The sequence below is a fragment of the Corvus cornix genome, chromosome 7 (assembly GCF_000738735.6).
Source record: "Corvus cornix cornix isolate S_Up_H32 chromosome 7, ASM73873v5, whole genome shotgun sequence".
Classification (NCBI taxonomy): Eukaryota; Metazoa; Chordata; class Aves; order Passeriformes; family Corvidae; genus Corvus; species Corvus cornix.
Genome location: NC_046337.1, coordinates 29,194,802 through 29,219,007, shown reverse-complemented (window position 1 = coordinate 29,219,007; position 24,206 = coordinate 29,194,802). Strand labels below are relative to the sequence as shown.

General features: G+C 39.7%; 1 protein-coding gene across 9 annotated transcripts in view; it reads left to right on the top strand.

Moving 5' to 3' along the window:
* SLC39A10 (solute carrier family 39 member 10) overlaps positions 1-20,020 on the top strand; it is a 75,121-nt gene extending 55,101 nt beyond the window's left edge. For 5 of the 9 annotated variants that reach the window (XM_019290269.2, XM_019290268.2, XM_039555329.1 and 2 more), the window contains 9 exons: positions 567-768; positions 5,197-5,366; positions 6,364-6,582; positions 7,910-8,030; positions 9,312-9,680; positions 11,477-11,557; positions 13,304-13,491; positions 16,822-16,990; positions 17,861-20,019. In XM_019290269.2, coding sequence (XP_019145814.2) covers positions 567-768; positions 5,197-5,366; positions 6,364-6,582; positions 7,910-8,030; positions 9,312-9,680; positions 11,477-11,557; positions 13,304-13,491; positions 16,822-16,980 — 1,509 coding nt within the window. In that variant the 3' untranslated portion in view covers positions 16,981-16,990; positions 17,861-20,019. Of the gene's footprint in view, positions 1-566; positions 769-5,196; positions 5,367-6,363; positions 6,583-7,909; positions 8,031-9,311; positions 9,681-11,476; positions 11,558-13,303; positions 13,492-16,821; positions 16,991-17,860 lie in introns of all 9 variants that reach the window. The other 4 variants (XM_039555327.1, XM_039555324.1, XM_039555323.1 and 1 more) reach the window with 1 other exon arrangement.
* The last annotated feature ends 4,186 nt before the right edge of the window (positions 20,021-24,206 follow it).

Sequence of the window (24,206 nt, the reverse complement as noted above, 5' to 3'; positions counted from 1 at the left end):
TTGCAGGTGTACCTTCAGTAGCACTGTGGTTGGTGGAAGCTCTTCTATTTTGTCCTTTAGCATCCGTTATTTCTGCAAGCAGCATAAATCCCTTCCCCTTACAGTTAACTACAGATGCAGGACCTTGTGATGTCATAATTTTAAACTAGAAGGATGGGAGGGAGTGCAGAGTTCGAGGTTTCAAACTGCATTAAAAAGTGAAACTTAAAACACAGAAGGTTGGTAGGTAAACAGAAGGGTTTAAAAACCTATTTTGGATTTACATTTTTCCACTCTTCACCTGTTGCTCTTTCTTCATTGCTTGTACTGTGCAAAGAATATGGAAACTCCTTTTCATTGACATTTATCAAAAGTTACGTAGGTGTTGGGAGACTCGAGTTTGCAGTGCAGATATTTTTAATGTTTCTTTCCCCTCATAAACCACTTAGATCAGTAAGACATGTTTTGGCACTGGTGGAACGTTTGGATCAAACTTTCTGCTTTGTGTTCTCAAATAATATGCTGCATTTTCCATAAGTAGAAATAGATGCTTTTATATTTAATTTGTTTGTACCATTTGCTTGCAGTGCTTAAATGCTACACAGCTGCTACGGTACTATGGTCTGGAAGCCAGCTCTCTAATATCTCCTGAGCTGTTCGTGTACATGTGTCCTGCTCTGCTATACCAGATTGAGAGAAGGCTTTGCATTGTACATTACAATGAGCTGGAAGATTTTACGAAAAGTAAAAATGCATCAGTCGAGAGTAACGATAAAACAGGTGCATCAGGTAGGTGTGTAACATCTGAAGCTTTCAAAATTATTTGCACTGTAAATATCAACTTCAGTGTCACAGCAGCCTGGTAGGTGGTGTCACAGCTTCTCCTTGGTAACCATGGATCAAGGAGGCACCTTTTGGGTTTGTACCTTTTCATCTTTTTTAACTATTATTTCCACTATTTTATGTTTGCTTGTGGTTTGTGGTGGTGTTTTTTGTTTGGTTTTTTTCCCCTCTGTTGAGGCCTAACCTCTTAATATTGGGCCTGGGCATTTTGGCCTGTATATTCTTCCATCATAGCTTGAGATGCTGAATACTTGTAGTAGCAACATGAGCAAGGAACAGAATCTTTGGAGACAAAAGCACCTCTGGGGATGACCAAGTCCACCCACAGTTTGGATTATTGCCATTCTTTAATATATGTTATGTCTTTTTTTCTTAGTGGTCCATATGTTTATCTCAAAGTTGGAAAGTTGCAGTGTTACTCGGCATTAAATTTCTTAATAAATTTGACCTGGACCTGTTAATTCGTGAACAGAAAACAACACTTTCATCACAGTTCATTCACTGGAAAATAAGATATGAGGTGTTACCATTTTTATATTTTAGCAGTGATACAAATTTGTAGAATTGACATCCAGAATTTTTGGTGAACTTAAGAAATAAGCAAGTACAAGAGCATTTTAACTGCCATTTCTGACACTTCCCTTTTCTTACTTCCAGTGTCAATTACTCTGTACTGTTTCTCTCTAAGCACATGAAAATTTTTCCATCAAAATCCTCTGTTGGCAGTTTCAATTTTTTTGTGTGTACCTTGAGTAAAACTGAGTAGACTTCTTACCTCATTGCCATAGTTCTAAGCTAAAAATATTTTTACTGCTGTTGAAGTAGTGACTTTAAGGGCAGAACCTATTGTTGTGATTTCATAACCGAATGTACTGTTCAAATACATGTTTACCACTGCTATCTTTCATAAATGATAATGGAACTGTTGATGTTTAGTTGCATTAAAATATTTTAAATCTAAAAAACCTTGGGTATAATGTCAGTATTTTGAAAATAAAAGCAATGTTACTATTGATTAGTACATAAGTGCTTATTAGCATCATTAGAAGTAAAGCCTGAAGTAACTACATTCTCATAGATGTTAACAACTGTTGGAAAGAATGCATTGCTGGTAATCTTTCTTAACAATTCTCGAGTCATTAGAGTAATTAACTTCCTACAGATAAATCTCCTCTAGTGACCCACCTCCTATCTTGTTAGCTGTTCAGAGATTGCTGTAACCCAGACACAGTGTGTGTTTTGTACAACAGCAAATTGCTTTGTGGTGTGGTCTCAGTGTAGTAAGAGCTGACCCCTGCCTTATTACCAAGAGCATTGCTAGAGTAGCTCTAAGCATCTTCTGCCAATTAAAATGTTAAAACCCTATACAAAACTGTCATGTTGCACATGCTTTGAACCAGTTTAATTAGGAAGCTTCTACAGATGAGTGCTTCGTTTTAAAAGATTGCATTTTATTTCTCTGTAACGAGAAAGGGAGTTGATGAATAACTCAGCTTAGAGACCTTTAACATTTTAAGAGACTTAATTTGCAAAATTAGTGAAGCTTATTGTGAATGCTTAACATGCTTTATGGCATCTGATACCTTGAGTATAAGTAACACCTTTGCCAGTTAGCTGTAAAAATTTGGGTTCGAACTTGTTGATTTGTCTCTCAAACAGTAACCTCCAGAACAGATCAGCTTGATTAGATAATGATAAATCATTCTTCTTGACAATTTCCTGTTTTCTCTTGTATTAACTACGGCAAGATTTCAGTTGATATAATAATAATTGTTCCTTCTTATGTGAGGAAATGAATCACAAAATAACAACTCCTAATTTGAGTATGGGGAGTGTAGGAGGTATAGGGCAAACATCTGTGATAGAGTAACTTAACCTATAGGTTGTAGGATTGTACTAAAATGAAAGCGTGTGCCCACCTGAGCTAATATAAACATTTTTAGATAGAAGTATTCCCCAAAGTTAGGAGGATGCAGTCACTTTTAAACATGAGCTTTCTGAGGTTTACTTTACTTTTAGTTAAAGTTTTCAAAAAATCATAACAGGCTAGTGTTGCTTCTGTTCATTGATACCAACCTGTGAGTTTTCCATTACCTCTGCTAGTGTGGTTTTCTAAAGGAAGGTAATTTATTTAACTGATGGCCAAAAACTTAGGAAGCCATGTTGGGTTTTCTTTCTGTAATTTCAGACAGTTCTGCAACATCATCTAGGCTCACAGAATTGAGCTTTCCCAGTGTACCTGCTGGAAGAGGGGGCATTGTCACCACTGAGGACTCCTGGAAAGGACAGGCACACCCTGCTAGGAACAAAGCCAATAGAAGTCACTCGAGTAAACAGGGAGCTGTTTGTTTAAAGATGGAGATCGCCTGGAGCTGTTGATGAGATGTATTTCAGATCAGATACAAGCTGTAACTCTGCCTGTGCAGATGCCAGTGCTCCCTGGAGCTCGATCCGAGAGGGGCACAGATACCATATTCTAATCTCATGGGCCTTATCTTAGTCATGATGCCGTGTTTAGGTCCTGTAGCATTCACAGGAGTATTCCAGCCCCTCAGAGGTGTGTCTGCCAAATCTGCTGTGATACATGAAACTTAAGCCTTTCCTTTTTTCTCCATGTAAGGCTGTTGATCATCTAACCTGGCACTTAGCACCAGAGTATGTCCAGACTGGGGGCAGCCTCCTGCCCAATGGCTGTGTCATTTTTTATTTGGGCTGCTTGTGCATGTGTTCGTGGTTGAGCATTGAAGGACAGGTCCACATACTCTGGGTTTCAGCAGAGCCTGTCAATCCAGGGTACGTGGCTGAAGTGCTCTGGGGATCAGTCAAGGCTGTGGCAGTATTTTGGTTATTGGGGTCGTGCTTCAACTTTAGACCTACTTTAGTATTCCTGTTGTCCAGCCTGTGTTTTTCGGTTCCTCATCTGACAGCAGACCTTGCCTTATCACCAACTCTTTCTCTCTGGTCTCGGTACTCCTGTCTGTCAGTGCACACCTCATACTGTCTAAAGCTTTTTCCAGTCATTTCCTCCCAGTGGATGTGGCCTTGTACACCTTGCATTTCAGTTGGACTGTTTCCTTTTTTGCAGTGTTGTGGAATGACAGCTACAGATTTTATAAGAATGGATATCCCAAAACAAAATTTGAAGTAGCAGATGTTGTGAGCTTTGGTGTTGAACCAGACCGAGCCTGCAGCATCCACACTTTCGTTGGCAAATTCTTGTCAAATCTGCTCCATAGTGGGTTTGGTACAGACAGAATTCTTGGGATGTTTCACCCTGATGTTGACACTGAGCAGCTACAACATATTTGTTCCTTTTTTCTTCTCCTCTCACCCATACCCTGCCCCATTTTCCAGGATGTTTTCCCCTACTTGTGGACCCTCACAGATGCAAGGAAAGTCAGATCGTGCTGTGAAATGTGGAAATGTTAGTGATTTTGAATCAGGAGTTGTTAACTTGTATTAAAGTTGGCAAGTTGTATAGACGTTTTTGAATAAAAATGGAGCTAGAAAAAAACCCTGGAAGAATATCAAAGCCTTTATGCTAAAACTTAAAGAAAATATTTTATTAGGTTGGGATGCTGACTGCAAGAGCCACGTCTCTTTGTTTATAGCATCTGTTTGTTGTGTAATTCCTTCTTTTCAATGTCATGTAGAAATTTTCACATCTTCCCTAATTACCAAGAATATGTTGGGTGTACCACATTCCATTATCACTTCTTCTAATGGCAGCAGCAGAGATTCTCAGGCAAAATAAATGCTGCTATTTGGTGGTAGCAAGTTGCTTTCAGCTTTTCAAGCTCTTATTGTAGCATTCGATTTTAGAGTTCTTCTGCCAAAGGTTGAGGCTTCTCATGAATAAAAATGTATGTTTCAAAGCACCAGGTGAAATAAATAGTGTCAAACTAAATATATGACTCCAAACAGGGGAAGAAATATGGAATCCAGAAAAAATTTGCATCAGAACCATATTAAAAACAACTGTTAAATACACATTAGTGCTTGTAGTGCCCTAGTAAGTTAAGCAGCAGAGATGGTTTTGTTCTGATATGAAACCTTTTGCCTTTTGTTACATAAAGGGCTGCAAAGCTGAAACTTAACAGTCAGGAATAATTGCTGGGCTCTTTTTAGCTAGTTGTCTTCTCATGTCTCACTGTATTATACTGTACTGTGAGTAAGCCTGTGTTTGTTTGGGTTTTTTTTTGCTGTGAACTTCAGTATTGCCTTTGTATTTTTCAGCACCTTTTGAATGACTAATCACACAACTTAGGTTAAAGGAAAGTCACCTTCTTAAGAGATTGTTGAAAGTCATTAATCAGTCTTAAAAGTTTTCCAGGTGTTGTTCTGATAACCTTTCTGTGTTCATTTCTTCCACAGCCTGGTTTTGTGGTATCATCTCTATCACCGTCATTAGCCTGCTTTCCTTGCTAGGTGTGATCTTGGTTCCCATCATTAACCAATGGTGCTTCAAATTTCTTCTAACTTTCTTGGTAGCTCTGGCTGTAGGAACAATGAGTGGAGATGCACTGCTCCATCTCTTGCCACATGTAAGTATTGTCTCCTTAACCTTTTATTCTTAATTGTAAATGAGTCTAGAATTTTCAAGGAACTGTTTGATAGTGTCAATAAATAAATGTTCACTGATGCACACGTAGATTGACTTGACTGTGAAAGACACCCTGAAACACTGTTGGAGACTTTCTGCTAACAAAAAGAAAGGAAATGTGTTCCCCCCACAAAAAAAGGGGGGCAGGGGGGAAGTAGTTGTGTATTCATAGTTGAACTGATGTCACACTATTCTAAAACGCTCATGAGCCCAACGAGTATTTTAAAGTTAGCAGTATTGCTGTCTCTTGTTTACTGATAGTTGTGTATCAGTACCACCTAAAAGTATTTCCTGGGGATTAACCTGCCTGGTTACTACATTTGGGGGAGAAAGTAACCTCTAATGTACTGAATCAAGCAATTGCCAAGTTCCTGGGAAGGTAAGCACCTTTTAATTTGTGATGGTGTACTGTAATTCTAAAAAGGGGAAATGTTCTAAAATTTTGTTACCTCATTTGTTTAGCACAAAGACTAATATTTCCATGTTTTCTTTGTATAATTCTAATACACATTTTTGGTCATGGTTTTGGGGTTCTTTTTAAGTTTATATTTCAGATCAGAATTAAGGCTGTAATTGACTGTAATGGTTTAAAAAATCATAAGGCTTGGTTGCTAATGGGAGTGTAAGAATGGTAATTCCTTGTCACATTTCTGACTGTTAGTCTCATCTTTAGCATTGTGAGAGAAAAGCTGAAGCTAGATTATCTACCTCGCTCAAAAAAAAAGAAGAATTCCCAGAGGAATTCTTTTAATTGATTAGTGTAATGAATAGTCATTTGAAAAACATACATGGCAAGATGGTTTAGTGTGAAGAAAAGCCAAAAAAGGGTGGGGGTTTCTGTTATTTTTTCTGGCCCAGTGCCACATTGTTTCACCTGAGCTCAGTGCCATTTCAGTGTCAGATTGCCCCAGTGGAGTCACTGTTGTCTCTCCCACCAGTCCCATGGAGGCCACAACCACAGCCACCACCATGGCCAAGGCCATGTGCACGAGCACAGGCGCTCCCACCGGCACAGCCACGCACATGCGGCACACGCTGAGGGCTTTCTGGAGGAAAATGACCCAGTGCTCAAAGGGCTCTTGGCACTTGGAGGCATTTATGTTCTGTTCATCATTGAGCATTGTATAAGAATGTACAAACATTACAATAAGCAAAAGGTATGTACTAAAATTGTTTGCTGTTTAAAAATGCATTACCTAAAGTTACCGTGTGAGTGCTGAGGAATTGTCTGCTTCACTCTGTGAACAAGTGCTGCTGCTCTGTATTCTGTCTGATGCTATGTGATGGATCCCTTTCCTAAAGAAGTTGCTTTTCTCAACAAGGTAACTTGGGAAAACAGTGTAGAAATCTGATGGAGGAAGCTGCGGCTCTCTGGCCACTACATCTGGAGGCAGATTTAAGCAAAAGAGTGTGCAGCTCTTCTTCTACAGCGCCCTGGAGTTTTTTGCAGAAACGGGAGAAGCAGTGTGTAAGGAGCACCTGGTTATAAGAGCCAGCAATCGCCAGACAATTTACAAGAAATTCAGCAGTATGCTAATATCTAACAATGCCAGTGTAACAGAGGTATCCAGGTTTTCCACATCAGAAAAATGCTAAAATTTTCAGACCTCCTGTTTTCTATAAATTGCCAGTCAAATTTTAACTTGTTTTTCTAAAAATTATTGGATTCTTAGTCCTTGGGGCATTCTGTATTCATGATGGGGGTATAAAAGGAGAGCAGGTACCCTGGGGAGTGTGAGTGTGCATGGAAATTCAGTTTTAGCTTTTGCCTTTATCATTCAGCTTAGAGAAGAAAATTATTTTGGTGAAACTCCAACTGCTTCTCCCAAAATGACTGTGAAAACTTTTCAGGTTCTCTGTTTTCACATCAGACTTGCTGTCTGAGCTGGACAGGCAGCAAAAGATTTTCTGTGTTGGAGGAGGCCTGTCTTAGATCTTCTGATAAGGATACAAACAGTCACACTGGGCATATCTTCTTTGAGATTAATTAAATAATTAAATCCCCTAGGCTGCTTTGGCAAATCCTTGGGGTCTGCTGTATGGGCTGCAGATAGACAAAAGCTTGCTGCTTTCTTAAAGGAAAATACAAGGAAGTTACAGGAATATAAAACAAAATAATGAACAAATTAGAGGAGCTGTTCTTGCTGCATGTTTGCTTTCTTGAACAAATCTTAATAGCTGCATGGGAGTATTTCTGGGCTGTGAGAGCAATCCTTGTCAGAATGTCCCTTCTTACTAAAGTGAAATATATCTGTGTGTGTGTTTGGGCGTGAGATTCCGTGGTAGGTAGCTAAGAACTCCCACTGGGATAGGTGTTGTTGCTGAGCCTGAAAGATCAATATTCTGAAGTAACATTTTTCTGTTATGCATGGTACGAGAGAGTAGCTCAGTCTATTTAGAAGAGAATTTTGGACAGCATTTCAGTTCCTGTTATTTCCATCAATGTCCATTTACAAACCAAATGTTACCTGTTTTCTGTTGCAGAGTAAGCAGAAATGGTGCAAAAAAAACCAGACTGAAGAGTCACCAATTGGAAGGAAACTTTCTGATCACAAATTAAATAACAGACCAGATGCTGACTGGCTCCAGCTGAAACCCCTTGCAGGTAGGCAGTTATTGTCAGAATTCTCTCCGATTGTGAGATCCAAAGTAGGAGCAGGTTACTGGGGCATGGTGTGTAGCATGTAACCTCTTGTACAGTTTTGCTGCTATTATGCAAATTATTGTTAATAAGACTTAATAGGCTTTTCCCTATTAAATCGGTTTTTATTTTGTTTTCCTTAGATCTGAGAGCACTCTGAACATTTCCTAATACATCGTACAGATAGTTCTCAGACTTCTGAAGCAGTCATGTTTTGGGTGGCTGTGGGTCGTTGGGAGTTTGTTTGTTTGTTTGTTTTCAGGGTGTGTTTTGGTTAAGCTGTGCCTTACTAGATCAGCCCTGGCAAAAATTAGATCAAAAACGAACACCCACACAATGAATATATCTGTTCCACTTTGAAGATTCCAGCATCTGACCAGTCACAGATAAACAAAATCTGTTTCTTTCCATAAATACAACCGAGTATCCTGAATATTCCTCAAGTATCTGAAACAACTTTTGCACGCTGTTCCTTCATGACAGCCTGTGAATGCTCATGCTGTGTGTACCCAGAAGAAATGCTCTATCCCCCTTCTCACAGGGTGAGAGAAGGGCAAAGGCTTTGCTTCATAACCTTCCCGTTCTGTTCCCTTGCATGGCTGCAGAATTAATTTCTTGATGAAGAACCTATACAAATTTGTATTTGTACAAATTAGGTTTATTTAATTGGATTGGTTTGTAGAAGGGAGAGTTAGGACTGCAGCCTTCTCCACTCAAATGGGATTTGGGGCACTGTCACAGAGCATGGAAAGTCTTTCAGCAGTGCAGGGATTGGAACATACATTTGAAATGTCTGCACGACAGTGGAGGCTGAGCTGTGACCTGTATGGGCATGTGCAGGCAGAGCCAGGTAGGGTTTCCTGAGCCATTCAGATCCCATCTAGAGCCCTAAGACATTATCATCATTCTGCAACTCTCCTTTGCCAATGTTGAACCATAAACTTTGTCAGTAGCAAAATCACAGGCATGAGCGTAGGCTGGGCTAAAACTGGCTTTGAGTGCTACGGATACAGTGCTGCTGCCTTGTAGTAGAGACTTTTATATATTGTACATGCAAATCAGTGAAAAAATATCTCAATGAGGGGCTTAGTTTTTGGATTGAATGCTGATATCAAGGTTACTAGACTGGGATGTGCTAAAATAGTTGTTTTGCTTTCCCAGAGCAGTTAACCCTTAGTTCAGGGGTGCAGTGGTGGCTGTTAAACAGGAATGAACTCAGTGTCTCTCCCACCTGGTTCGATGTAGGAGCAGACGACTCGGTTCTGTCTGAAGATCGACTGAATGAAACTGAACTCACTGACTTGGATGGGCAGCTGGAGCCCCCTCCGAAAAACTTCTTGTCTGTAGAGGAGGACAACAACCTGCGCCACTCTCACAACGATGTCTCCCACGCTGCCCAAGAGCACGAGCTGCACGATTCCGAGTATGACAGCCATGGCGAAGATAAAATGATAGCTAGAAAACACAGTCACCACTGGCATCACAAACATTCCCATCATTCCCATGGCCACTGTCATTCTGGAAAAGACCTGAAAGATACTGGGATAGCTAATATTGCTTGGATGGTAATTATGGGAGATGGCATTCACAACTTTAGTGATGGCTTAGCAATCGGTAAGCAAAAGCACTGAGTATTTCTCAACAGTTTCTCCTTACCTTTAGTAACTCTGCTAATATTTGACTTATCAGTGATCACAGGTAAGGCTTCCAGTTAGCACCTGTGGTTACTGGCATTGTTCAATCTCCTGCAGAGCCGAAACTAAAAGGCTGTCAATTTTAATAGTTTCCCCTTTGTTAATATTCTGTGCTATTTCCACCAGAATTGTTGTATCAGTAGCAGTCACAGTCTCTGCCAGGGAGAGATTGGTGCAGACAAACCTTGGGATTTATGGAGCACAGTAACCCACATTTCTTGTTTCAGTCTTAGCTGCCTTAGAATTACAAATAAATGCCTTCCGGTCTTACTTGGAATGATATTTATGAACAATAATAGTAATACTATTTCTATTATTGTTAATATGAAGAATTACACAGCACTTGTAAATAAAACCACACTGTGAGTCAGGTTACAGAAATTAGAATTATTACTTAGGATAATTTAATTTTTGTTTAAGCAAAATATGGTTTTGGTTCATGGTCAGTATAGATTTATTTCTAGCCAAGTGCAGAAGAAATTGAAGTGCCAAATAGATTTTATTAGATTTATTAAATCAACCTTGAGTCACACAATGCTCTAAAGGTGATTTGAATTGTGAAGTGTATTAATTTGGATATGCAAGTCTACATGGTGGGGAGAGGACTGAAGCCCACACTTGTGATTTTTTACTAAGGTAGCTGCTTAAGAGTGTGCAGGGTTCTGAGCTAATGGCAGAAGGGACACACCCATTTTGAAGGATGGGGGATAAGCTATTTATCAGGGTCTCTAGTTAACAGTGGAATCTACTGCAGTTTCTCCACTTTCTTCAGACAATTTCTAAAGAAACTAAACTCCTTAAAAATTAACTTGTTACTTCATTTTCACATTAAATGTAAGATATTTAGACAATGGCTTCTAAGGCCTAAAACAATTACCACGCCTTCTGTTGAGAACTTCACAGTATTGAAAATCCATTTCTAAATATTCCTTTATCAACCCCAAACAGCTGAATCTGTGCTAAAATGTAGATTTTAGAAAAGCATGTTCATATTTTTAATATATCAAGCTATGAGGAATCCAGAGGAAAGTTAAGTCTCCCCTCTGTCTTCAGATTATGTCTTCTCTTTCTACTTTATGCTGCCTGTTTTGACTGCTCACTGCAGGCTCTTTTTGTGCTTTTCTCTGCTACAGTACAGAAATTTAATACCAGTTTTCTCATCTCAGAATTATTTAAGGTATGAACTTAAAGTTGATTGAATTAAATTAGCTTATGCAAAAGTACTGAAAGATATATATGGCAATGTTTTTATTGTTTTCCAGGTCTGGCTTACTAATATTGCTGATATGTCTTCTAAGAATATGTACAAAGTGCTTGAGAGGTTACGGGTTAAGTACTAGTTTGGATTTCCAAGCTGGAAAGGAGAGAGCCAGACTCTTGCTCATGTGCATTCCTAGCTGCCCTCATGTACTTGAGAGTTCCTAAAAATGTAAAAGTGGTGCTATTTATTAGCTTTGTTGCCTTTATGTCTCAGTTTTGTCCAGTTGTGTTCTCTCCAGGGTTTGTCTTTCATATAAATGAGTAATAAAGGCTGCAGTAGTAATGCACATCCAGGGTACTTCCAGTATTTCCCTTATATGTAGGGACAGGACACAGACATACTGGAAAATATTAGTGTGCATTCTAACAGAAGGGTGTCAGCTCTGCAAAGTTGATTGATTTTTCTGACCTGAAAATAGTGAAATATCGTTTTAATTTTTTTTTTTCTTTTTCTAGGAGCAGCTTTTAGTGCTGGACTGACAGGGGGAATTAGTACATCTATAGCAGTATTTTGTCACGAGCTTCCCCATGAATTAGGTAACTAAGTCTAGAAACTCTGTGCTCCATCTGTACAAAATCTTTTTCTAAAAGCTGCTGTGATACCATGATAAGCACAATGCGGTGCAGAAGCTGCAGGGGTGACCAGAACTTCAGAGGGTAAGGGAGAAATAATTGTTTCAGAGTAGGTACTACTGCAGGATTACATTGGCAGTGTCTAGTTACAGCAGTTCTGCAAAGCTTTCTGAGAGTGTTTTAATAATGTTCTTAGGAGCATGCATTTTATAGTTTCACACTACTCTGTGTGGCATTGTCTTACACAAAGTTAAGTCACTAAGTAAACACAGGTTTTTGTAAGTAAAATTCTGTGTGGGAACTCTTCAGAAGAGGCTTTGTACCAATTGTAGCCAAGTTCAGCAGGTGTGGCCATTTAGGGTAAAGCCTGTAGGCACTGTTACCAGTGCCATTGATTCTTCCCCCCCCCCCCCCCCCCCCCAGTTGAAGCATTTCTTCTGGAGGTAGCTAACCATGATGAAACCTGTTGTTTTCACATTGCATGAAAATTTACTGCACCAGACTTTAAAAAGAGCAGCCAGAGAGAGGAGGAATCTTCTGTCTTGCCACTGATGTGAAATTGTGCTAGATTGAACTATGTCTGTACTCCCAGCTTGCTCACTTGAAGAGCTGCTGGCTCTGAATGATCAAAAGTGAGGTAAAACAAGTACTTCAAAACCCTTAGAGGTGATGAGGGAAAGCATTTTGTACAGGCTGCTCCTGAGCTATAAGTAAGTAGTGGGCACAGGTGGGGAATAATGGAGCAGATGTCCGTGGTTTGACACCAGTGTTGCACAATCATTGAGTGAAGCTGCTGCAGTCCATAAAGCATTGCAGCATATATTACAGTGCTTAGAACTTGACAGCATAGCATGATGAAACTAACTTTGTATAAAGGGTGAGTAGTTCACAGTACCTATTTTTGGGGTTTTTTTTAAATTTTGATAAGTTTTGATTCTAAGTTTTGATTCTAGGTGAAGCAAATAATTTCAGGCATATGAGACATAAGAATATTACGTTAATTACCCTCATGTCTGTACATCATCTTACACTTCTCACATTCAAAAGAATTCAGTTTGAATATAGTAAAACTATAAGAGCTGATTACAAGACTGAAGCCTAGATTTTTATAGAGCATCTAGCTATTTTAGCAGAGCTGTCCTGATTTCAGAATAAAACACATTAACCTGGCATGTCTTCATGTCAATAGCTGATTGAACATGGATGTGAAGTCATTCTTTGTGAGTGTAACTTTCTAGTGCTCAAATTCATTGTCACTTTTTGTGGGAACAAATGCCTCGTTATCCTCTTCCTGGATTTGCATAATGAGGTGTGGATAGCTAAGAGGAATTTTAACAGGTATTGATCGAAACTAAGCCTCTGGTTTTATGTGCCATGGAGAACTTCTGAGAAGTAAAGATGAGTGTGTGCCACACAGGTGTATTCTCTCTGTGGCAGGAGCAGATGAGACTCCTCCATTCACCCTTCACAGTTAATCACTGCTACATTTCTGACAATCAGCATGAGGAACAGGCACCTTTAAAACATATTTTAATCAAGGGATTGCTGCACATAGGTACAATTCTTCCAAGGCAGTCGGTCCCTGTGGCTCAGTGGGCCTCTGTGCCCCTGCAGCAGCGTTGTTACTTTGGTGAGGCAGTGCCTGGAGGCCGATTGTCTCCTGCTGGGAGCAGTGCTGAGGCCGAGCCCGTGTTGTGTCATGTCCCCCAGGTGACTTTGCGGTGCTGCTGAAGGCAGGGATGACGGTGAAGCAGGCCATCGTGTACAACCTGCTGTCAGCCATGATGGCCTACATCGGCATGTTCATCGGCACGGCCGTGGGGCAGTACGCCAACATCACCCTCTGGATCTTCGCCGTCACCGCCGGCATGTTCCTCTACGTGGCCCTGGTCGACATGGTACGGCTGGGTGGGGCTGGGGCTTGGGGCATTCTGGGTGGGAAACCTGGGACTTCTGTGGGGGCTGCACTTCAGTCTGATGTTCAGGTTCACTCTTCACTGAGATTGAATCATCATATATCCAGTTCTGAAAGGTTTAGTCTGAACTTTTACCGTGTGCAGCTGGTAATGGAGAGGTGGTGTGGTGAGTAGCTTTTAAAAAAATTACGCGGTGGAAAAATGCTGCTGCTTCAAGAACATACAGGTGCATTATCCTTAGTGTGTGTGCACCACAGAGCCAGACCCTTCAGGAAGCAATACTGCTGTGCATTACTGCATGTTACCAGTCCATATTCAGTCCTGCATTCTCTCCTCTAAGCTGCTTCAGAGCTTTATTTAAATAAGGCAATTTTCTCCCTTCTTGTCTTTCCCAGCCCAAAGGTGATGGGATCATTTTTCACTTTTGGGGTATTTTGTAATGCTCTCCACTTCATTATGGAGACTTCAATTTGTAAATACATTGTTGTTATAAAGTCACTCTGTAATCTATTAACAGGTAAGTAAGTCCTTTTCAGGGCCTGCTAAATTGTTAAATAGAATGTCTGGGTAGACTGATCCTTTGGATGTTCTGTAGTAGCCTATAATGCCTGAAATATCACTTGGTTGTAAGCTCTGTGTCTGATACTTACTTCCCGTACTTACTTTTACTGAAGATGTCATGTATAAAGGAAGGCAGTATTTTCCTTCCTTCATTCCTTTTTCTTTCCCTTGGCCATTACAGTAGTAACCATAGTCAAAGCCCCATGGTCTGACTCAACAAGAGCAGGAAAGCTTCTGCAAGAGACACTTGAAACTGAACCAGAGTTTTGTCTTGGTGTTTGCATAATCAGCCTCCTTCTCAAAGACCTTGTTACCTGGCCCACAAGAAGAACAGAATTTGATTCCTCCCTAGCTGTGAGCAGAGGTTCACAGAGGTGCAGTTTTCTATCCATTCCTTACACCAGCCCATTGAGAATGAGCCTTTTGGTATTTTTGCATTTGACTGTCCTGAAGTTTGTCTAATTACATGGGTTTTAATGATAAGGATATTCCTCTCCAGTACTGCCTAAACTCAGGTGTTTCAAAATCTTCAGGCTTTCCATGCTCTTATATGAAATTTCATTTGGTGATATTATAAGAGTAGTCATAATATCCTCCTTCCTGACACTCCTGTTTTGGTTGGAATGGGTACATTGAATTGTCCAACTTGAATAATTTCATCTTACTGGGAAACAAATTTATCTGTTGCAGTTTTTGTTCCTTTTATCTTTAGTACTGACACTATAAGCTTTCAACTTCAAAAGGGTGTTATGTTTTTTTTAATTGACAGGACCGTTCTTTATATGGTCCCTGAAATTGGTCACATCAGTAGCCAATAAAGCAAAAAGTTTAGTAATCTTCAGACATGCTGTCAAACTAAATATCCAGCAGTGTTATAGCCCATTATAGTAATGCTAGGGTGAAGTCCTTTATTCTTAATGACTTGACAGTACTTTGTAATGTGGAGTAGTGTTTGCTGTTGAGCTGCCTGGTCTAGTGTATATGTGATAACCATTTAAACATTTTTCACACCAATTTCGGGGGTGGCTCATGGTTTTGTTTCTTGAGGGTTTGGGGGGTTTTTTTGTTGGGTTTTTTTTTATAGTTTAATAGTGGATCAAATTAATTACCAGGTTTATGTATCTTTTAGAAATACAGTAATACAAGATGAGATGGGTAGTATATTTGGGTTTTTAGCATCTTTGGTGTCATTGTCTGTTGGGCAGTATTCAGGTTCTTGGAATAACCAAAACTATCCTAACCAATCTAATGAAGAGCAGTAGTTTTCATTTTATTCTGTATCATCATTTTCTGTACTAAATGGGTCTTGAAGGAATTCCTGTAAGAATTCCTTCCTTGGAAGAATTACAGTAAGAGACTTAAAGATCAAAAGTGCCTCAAACACTGTTATATCACTGAAGGACTTTGCCCACTGTAGCAAACTGTGCAAAGAAGCAACTATTGGTCTGCCACCACGGAATACCACCCCGCTGAGGATAGTCCTGACTTGAGATAAGATAAAGGTGGGACTATTGTCCCAATTGTCTCAAGCCTAAGGAGAAGTAAGCAAGGCATGGGGAGAGGAATGTACCCACATGGCAAACCAGCTCAGCAGCTGTGCTGAAAATGAGCTCTGGCTGGGCCCAGCAGGGGGAGGCCACAGCCCAGCACTCCAGATGGGAGGCACCGACTCCAGGGCAGAGAGACTGAGATGGGACTAATTAGCATTGGAGGTGAGGGAACCATTTACCTGATAGAATAAGAGAACTGTGTAGGCAATGAGCATCGAGCCTTTGTCTGCTACAATGTGTAAATGGTGAGAAGTTTTGAGTGACCTCAGGACACCCACCCCTGGGAAGCCAGGGTGAATGGGACCAGGGAGACACCGGCTGGATCCATGGGTGGTGACTATCTTCTGCTTCATCTTTCTCACTCTCTTTCTTTCTCCTCTCCCTCCTCTCTCTTTCCTATTTTGCTCTCTCTCTACCTCATATTTGCAGTTAAATAAAATCTTGACTCTTGACTTTGGCATATGGTCTCATATGCACCTTAATTTGGGCAGAAGCATCTCTCAATAATCAAATCTTAACATTTACTTCCTGCTTTCTTGAATTAATTTCCTTGTAAATATGTTACTTCTGTTCTATGTGGAGGGCTTTGTAAAACACAAAGTTTAATTTTTACATCTTCCAAGAGCACTACTATTAGTTGCTTTTGTTAGTACTCTGCCTTTTCCTCACAGGTGAGGAATATGAGGAATGTCCAGAACTTTCATAAGTTTTTATATCTGCACATAAAATTTCTCTTGAATTGCTTGTAGCTGTCATTCCCATATTTAAAAGGGATATGTATGTGAATATGTGTAAGCATCTCACATGACACATGAATGGCTAAGTTAATCAAAGTCATGTGTTTATTTGAGCATGACTTAAGTTTTTACTCTATTAAAATTAAAGGAGCAGAACTTGAAGAATGTTGGGCTGGTCCTTAGCTTAAGGAACTTAATGTTGAATTTAATGGATGATCCAGTAAAAGTGTAAGAAAAAAAGAAGTCCAAAGGAAAGGCATTTTTAGTTTGTTTTGTAAATACATCACGTGATTCATATTTTTATTGAATGGAGTGGTTCAGTAGAATTTAAGCTGTGTCTTAGTGTATTGGTTTTATATCTGAACCCTGGAGTGTATATTCTTAACAATATCATCTTCTAAACTTATCCATGTATAAATGGAATAGAGTTAAAATAATTTTCTAAATTGTTTTGTATCTTCTAGCTTCCAGAAATGCTTCATGGAGATGGAGACAATGAAGAGCATGGTTACTGTCCTGTGGGGCAGTTCATTCTTCAGAATCTGGGCCTGCTTCTTGGATTTGCCATCATGCTGGTGATTGCCCTCTACGAAGACAAAATTGTGCTTGACATCCAGTTCTGACCTAATGCTGGTAATCACTGTGGTTCCAGTCTGTTGCTGTCTGGCTTTGAGTCTGCACTGTGTCTCTGTGTGCATGTTGCTCAGAGGACACGTGGTGCTTGCACAAGGACAGGAGATTGCTTTCTGCCTAGAGTAGCTTCTGCTTCTGTCTAATCCCAACACAACTCCTAAACTCAAGTGAGCAACGTTTAGGAAACCCTAAATATGAGAAATAAGGGCCAAGCTCAGGGTGCTGTATAAGGGAGCTCTGCTTGCCTAAGAAAGAAAAAGTACAGGGAATGATCTTCCCATTTGGGAAAATACCATTCCGTTAGTGCACTTGGACAGAACCCAGATGTTCAGCTGAAACTCACACCTGTGCAAGGAACCCAAGGAAGCTTTTAGTGCCACATGACTGTTGAGTAGTGCATAGATGTCTCTATGTATGTATAGATCTATATAGATATACACAGATGTGCACACATACACGTGTGTGTGCACCTCTGTGTGTATATATACATATATATTAATCCTGTGCTGATTTTTCTGCATAGTGGTGACTTGAAGTACTCAGAGCAGGACATGACTGGAAACTACTGTGCTGACTTAAATTTTTAAAAAGAAACCCCAGACCTAAAGACTGTTTAAATTCTTACAAGCTGTGTTAAGCTGCCATCCATCATTCCAAAGCTCTTGTGTAAGAAGGCAGCCTGTTGCCATGTACTCTGCAAAGTGTAACTTCTGTCGAGGGTCAGTTTGATGATGTTTTTCCCAACTGAGATTTATTTGATGTTTGTTCCTTGATATTAGTAGGAAAATGCAAAATGCAGTAGAATTAGTGTTAGCTTGGGAACATCCCTGACCTTGGAGTTACTGAGCTGTTTCTGGTTCTTTCTTACAGACGCTAAACATGTATTGTGTGCCACTTGCAGCATAAACTACTGAAGAATTGTGGCTGTGAATTTGTGCAAACTCTTCTAACAAGAGAATCCATGTGGGAATTTCTCCATTTTTTTAAACGATTATTTTGGACTGTTTTCTTCTCTTCATGTTAAAACAAACCAAGGTGCAAGATGCTAGTTCCTGCAGCTGGACACAAAGGTTAAATTGTGCTCTGTGTATGTTGTACTGGTAGGGTATTTCTGATACTGTAACAGCGGATCAAGTCTGTTCCTACAATGCCTTGATATCAGATGATGTGACACCAGCCATTTCTGGCAGTAAAGAGTATGTAAGAAGATTTCTACTTCCAGTATAAAGGAGTTCATTTCTATGATATTTTTTTACAATTTTGGTATTCAAATTAGATTATTAAAAAGCAGATGTGGTAGAACCATGGTATGTGTCATTTGGAAGAATAGACTGAAAGTTTGGGCCTTAACTTGCTGGGACCAGCTGTCCTAGATCAGATTGTGCTGACAGGCATGTATTGCCAGACATGAGTTAGTTCTTGTACCCATCTCCTTAAAAAAAAAAAATAAAATTATGAGTTTGTGGGGAGTGCAAGTTGATTCTGTAGTACCAGTCCTAAGCATGGTAGTAGCTTTTTTTTAAAACGTCCAGTTCGTCTCTCTTCTGTGTATGCCAGGTAAAAGCTGTACTTTGACTATGTGCCGTAAGTTTTAAAGTTCCAGTCTGCTTGGTGCCAGTGTAGCTGCTAAAAACACTAATCCTGACGCCTTTAATGAGAGCCAGTGGGTATCTGCATTCCATTTCAAGTTCCTGTGTTTCCTGTGGCCCTTTACTTTGCAAGCTTCATTGATCAGTTTAGTTTTTACTGAGAGCAGCTCATGTGTTTTAAAAGTATCAGTTGGTTGCCAGTATTTCTTCCTAATGCAGTATCAGGAAACAGTATTAAGGGTCCATTTCAAAGAAGAGTGCAGTTTCTTCAGTGAAGAAGCCAAAAGCCCAGAGTTCAGGCATGCAGCCGTTTGATGTTCTGAACTCAAGGTTTTCTTTTTTCTTCTTTAAACGTTTACTGTAGAACCCTGATTAGCAAACACACTGTTGTTAGCTTCAGATTGCTGAATTTCTGCAGTGAAAAGCTCCTGGATGACATTTTTGCATAGTGCCCATGTTAGGTCAATGAGACAGAACTTCCTGGATACCTTCTGAGGATCTGAGTTGAAACAATCTCTGTTTCTTATGTATTAAACTGACTGACTTGAGTTTTCTTTTCTGTTAATTCTAGCATAAGGGAGTCATTATGCAGCTGAACTGATGTTTTGTCAAACCATTTTTTAAGGTTTATTTCTCTTAATTCTTTTCAAATGAAGATTTCTGTATTTCTGGTAGTATATTTACTGTTGTATTAGTTGGAATGTGGTTATAGCTTAATACACTGCCTCTGTAGGAAGATAGTTCACTTCCTTCCAAGACCATCTTCAGACAAGGGAAAAACATGGTCTTTGAAGGTAGGCACTGTATTTTTCATGGAATATAGATTGTTTACTTTTATTTTCTAGTATTTATTGCAAATGTAACAGAGCAGTGTAACAGCTGTGACTTCTCTAATGTTTCCACCAGTATTGAATTCCAGATGATTCTAATGTACACTTTTGAGTCATGTTACAGACAATCTGAATTCCATTACATTTCTACTTGGCTTCAACATTCCATTTTGCTTGAATCCAGAGTCTCATTTAACTTGTATTTGTTGGAGGGCATAAATGTTACTTGTATATTACAATGCTGTCACTGTGTGACATCCCATGTGAATTCTGATGTAAATCACATTGCACTCAATCCGCTGTGATTACGCTTAGAAAATGTTGTAGTTGCTAGATGCAGTGTGATTTTTTTTTTTTATATAATTTTTTTTCTTTCCTCTCCCCATTAACAACTGAGTCTATGGTTTAAAATGTGATAATGGTCCAATAAGATAACTTGCTGAGCTATTGGTTTTTTGTTATGACTAAATCATTTTTTAAAAAATTTTATAAAGCTGGAAATTATCAAATGCTGTTTTGTTCATTGTCAACAGTGTTGTGTTCATTTTATGTATGTTCCTTATACATAAGGAGCCTTCAGAAAATAAAAAAATTATTCAAGGAGCAGATACTTTTGTAGGGTTTTGTAAGGTTTGATTACTTTTGTGTTCTAGTATTCTGTCTCAAATGCAACATTGTAAAAAACCTTGAGTAAGACTCACTCATCCACAGTCCTGCATTTCTGCCTTCAGAATGCTGTTTACCACTCTTTTTAGTTCAGCAGACATCACTACAAGCCCCTAAAAGAAATTCTGAAGAGGAAGGTGTCAAAATACTTCGCTTAACAGGGTTGCTTAAACAATTAAAAACCAACATAAATGCTCTGTCCAACAGACGTTACAGACTTCCAGGTCAGGTAGAGCAGTACTGAAAACAAGAATGGTGGATCAGGGGATTTCATGGACAGTTACTGTGATCTTCTGGCTGATCCTGTAGTTGTTGGATTGCTCAGGGAAAAGGTCCATAGCCTCTTAAAAGCTGCCATTACTGGGAAGTTCTCACTCCCATCCTTCAGAAACATGGTGTTCCCAGAGCACATTTGAGTTTTACTGACTGTAAACCCTCTTCACTATTGGTTCACATTCTGTGGCATTGCTGCAAGTGCCTTACTCTAAAGGAGCAGAATTCCCTCTATTACTGCAGTAAAAGTTACTAGCTTAGAATGAACAGAATCCAGTTGCCTACAGCTGTGTCTCTTTTTCTTTCTCTAGGCTTACAAACTGGACTAAAACTGGCCAAGGAGTTGAAAATTGTTAGAAGCTGGAGGAAGTAGGAGATACATAAACTGACTGTATAGTCACAAAATGCTTCCTCAGGAAGACAGTCAGAAAAAATATAAAACTGAAACAAAGCCTTAAAATGTTCTTAAGTGGAAAAGTAATTTCACTAGAATGGAGATACAACACAATAAAGTACAGTAAAAACTGGTGAGGGAATGTGAACATACTAACATGGATATACGGTAGAAGGTTAGGGTAAGATGGTGTGTGGCTTTACATACCTGTGTAAGAAGAATGTTGTCAAATAACAGTTGTGTTCCTGACTGATCCTTGGTAATACCAACATTTTCAGTCATTCCAAAGATCTCTGGGAAGGGATTCTGTGGAAGTGTCTTTGCATATTCGATACAGCTTTGGTACTGAAAAAAGTTGGGGAAAAAATACCTCTAGATGGAAAAGATGCAGAAGCAGCCAACCAGCTCACAAGAGGCCACAACCACGACAGGCTTTCCTAGTGGGATTAATAGAGTGTGTAACTAAGATGTAAAAGGCAGTACCAGGGTGGGCTGTGCTGCACAAAGTCCTTTGGTCTTGCCCTCAAATCAAGATTGGCTTTGGTTAACTAATTTCTGAAAAATTCTGGCAGCTGATGAAAATTCTGTTCAAATGAGACACCAAGTATAAGGGGCTGCAGCCCCTCTCTGGCCCCACTGCTTGCCAGCTGTCTGAAGGTGTTCTGCTGCTGACTGACACAACTCCTGTGTGATCAATTAAGCTGATTACTGTGGCCTTTCTACCTCCAGTAGATACAATGAATTTCTGTTAGGCCTATTTTAAAATGCTTTTAACTGTACCTGGCTGGGCTCTTTGAGCGCTGACTCACACAGAGCAGTGAATTTAGATGACAGTAATAGGGTGGTGTTTACATAATGTCCCTTTCTCAGAAGTCACTGAAACAAGGCCTGATAGAAGGTGAGATTAAGCCACCAAAGCAAACAGTGACTGAGTAAACACTGAGACACACATCAGTTTCAGTACAGATACTTTTTCTTTTTTTTTTTTAATAAGCTGTTGGTAATTCTGTTGTTCTGAGATATTTACATCTCCTTCAAGAGAGGCAAAATAAACACCACTTGGCTCAAGTATATAATTGACATTTGTAATGGATTTCCGAGGACGATAACATGTTCAGAAACACTTACAGAGACAGTCCCAGTCCTCAGTGCCTCTGGGACCATAACTGCATTCCCCAGTCACACAGTGAGGAGCACCAGCTGGCACCTCCTGCTGGAAACCAGGACAGTGATCTGAGCAGCAGCCTCACACTTCCCTGGGCAGCCGTACCAACATCACTGTAATTCACCTGGAAGGCAGCCAGAATTCTCACTGGAAAGTTTAAAAGCTGTTAATTACTTCTGCTAGTTCATGTTTGAACCATTTGATCTCCAGCCCTTCAAATACTTTTTAATAATCATCCCTCAAGTCACCCAGCCATTGCTGCTTTTGAAGAATAATAGCACCAAAAGTTTCTGTAGTAATGCAGCTGAAACTCCCTGAATACAAGCTTATGGAAAACTTTTCCAAAATTATCTCTTGTTTGGCATCTTTCTGAAATAAATGTATGCTGTTACAAGGCCATAGCTGTGCTCATCATTTTTTAATTTTTTTAGACAATAAAACATGTCTTAACTCTTTAGGCTAGGAGAAACTGCACTCCTCCTAGGTGCATAAAAACAAAAAATTATGAGTGATAACAGAAAATTATTTGAAGGAAGGCAAGAGTGGGTGATACACTGAGAACTGGGATAAAGCAAAACAGTCCAAAGAAATGTTTACTACATAAAAATTATTACCTTGCAGGGGAAATAAAGGTTCCATCCCTGCTAGGAACTGTATTTGCTATTTGTTCAGAACCTTTGGTCATGTAGTAGGAGGACATCCCTGTCACAACCCACCCACCGCCCCACTTGCTTCAGGAAAGAAACACCTCCACGAAGTGCTTCCACCCCTTGCCTATTAACCACGTTATTGCTTGGCTCTGCCTGTTAACCACACTAATAACCAAAGTCACTCCCGGCTGACAGTGAAAGCAGCACCCTTCTTCCTGCCAGTCCCTAACTTTAACAGATTTTGGCCATGCTGGGCTGCTTAGGAAGCTGGAGCACAAAGAAGTGCCATGTATTGCTGGCAGATTCCAGAGAGACTTCAATGGAAAACACGCACGTCTGCAAACAGGGAGGGAAACTCCCTCTGCCAGAGTTCCTCAGATGGATCCCAGCTGGTTTCACTCCGCAGCAGTCCAGGGGCTGGTCGTGTCCCTGTCACTGAGTAAATCAGAGACAGCCACCAGGGGTGCCACTAGGATACTTTACACCTTGCCGGAGCTGCTCTTCGTGTCCTGCACAGTGGTGCTGTTCTTGAGCACCACTCAGACCCCAGCTTCTCCTGCTCACACACCGTGAGTCAGGGGAAACCTTCTCTTGACAAACAAAGGCCTTCAGCAGGAGGTCATTAAATGGTACTGAGCATCAGTTCCAAATAGTCTCTTAAACCTCAAAGCAATTTTATTTTTTAAAGCTATTTATTTATGTATACCTAATTAATATACATTACAATTGTATGTATGAGACCATGCACCTATACATTTTTTTAACACCATTGTATTATAAAATATTGCTCACACAATATTTTAGCTTTTCTTTTAATCCTTACCAAGAGAGATTTCTGGCCTTTACAGAAAGACATCAGGTAGAAATATTTAGTTTGGTTTTCAACTGAGACCATTTAGCTAAGTATACAACCTCATTTAGATGGTCTACATTAATTATAAAAAAATAATGCAAAATAATGTAAAATCGGACTGCAAACACACATCCAGTTATATGAAAACAGTGGACAGGTTTTCTCAGTCTTACCTTTTTTTTTAAATAAACACCTATTACTAATGCTATAGCAACACATTTCAATTGATGAAGTGTGAGACAAGCAATAAAATGAAAAATAAATTTACTCCGCTATTGCCAGTAATTGAAACTACTTTCCTTGTAGTGGAAGACAACTATTTAATTTCGGAGGCTTTTTCCTCCCAGATCATGTATACACATTCATCAGGGTCAGCTTTAACTGATTTACAAAGTTGCAACATTACTCACAGGCTTCTGCACTTGTTGGAAAAGTCAGGATCAGATATTGAATATCAGATATTTAATGTACTGTATAGTTTAAAATACAATTTAAATCTCTTCTTTCATGTCATGCCACCTCTTATCTATCTTCCAGTGAAAAGCTCCAACTACCCATCCATTTAATCTGGAACTATAAAATTCTGACAGTTCCAGAACACTCCTGCAAACAGTATTCTCCTGAAGGATGTAGGCAACCTGCCATAAAATGCAGAATGCCTTTGCAGCTTGGTGGCTGGAGACTTGAAATATATCTGTCATTCTCAATAGCATGGAATTCTGACAGAATAACAGGCAGGAAATGCAAGAAATACATCTCAGAATGTATTCTTACATGTATAATCTTACTTTCTAGT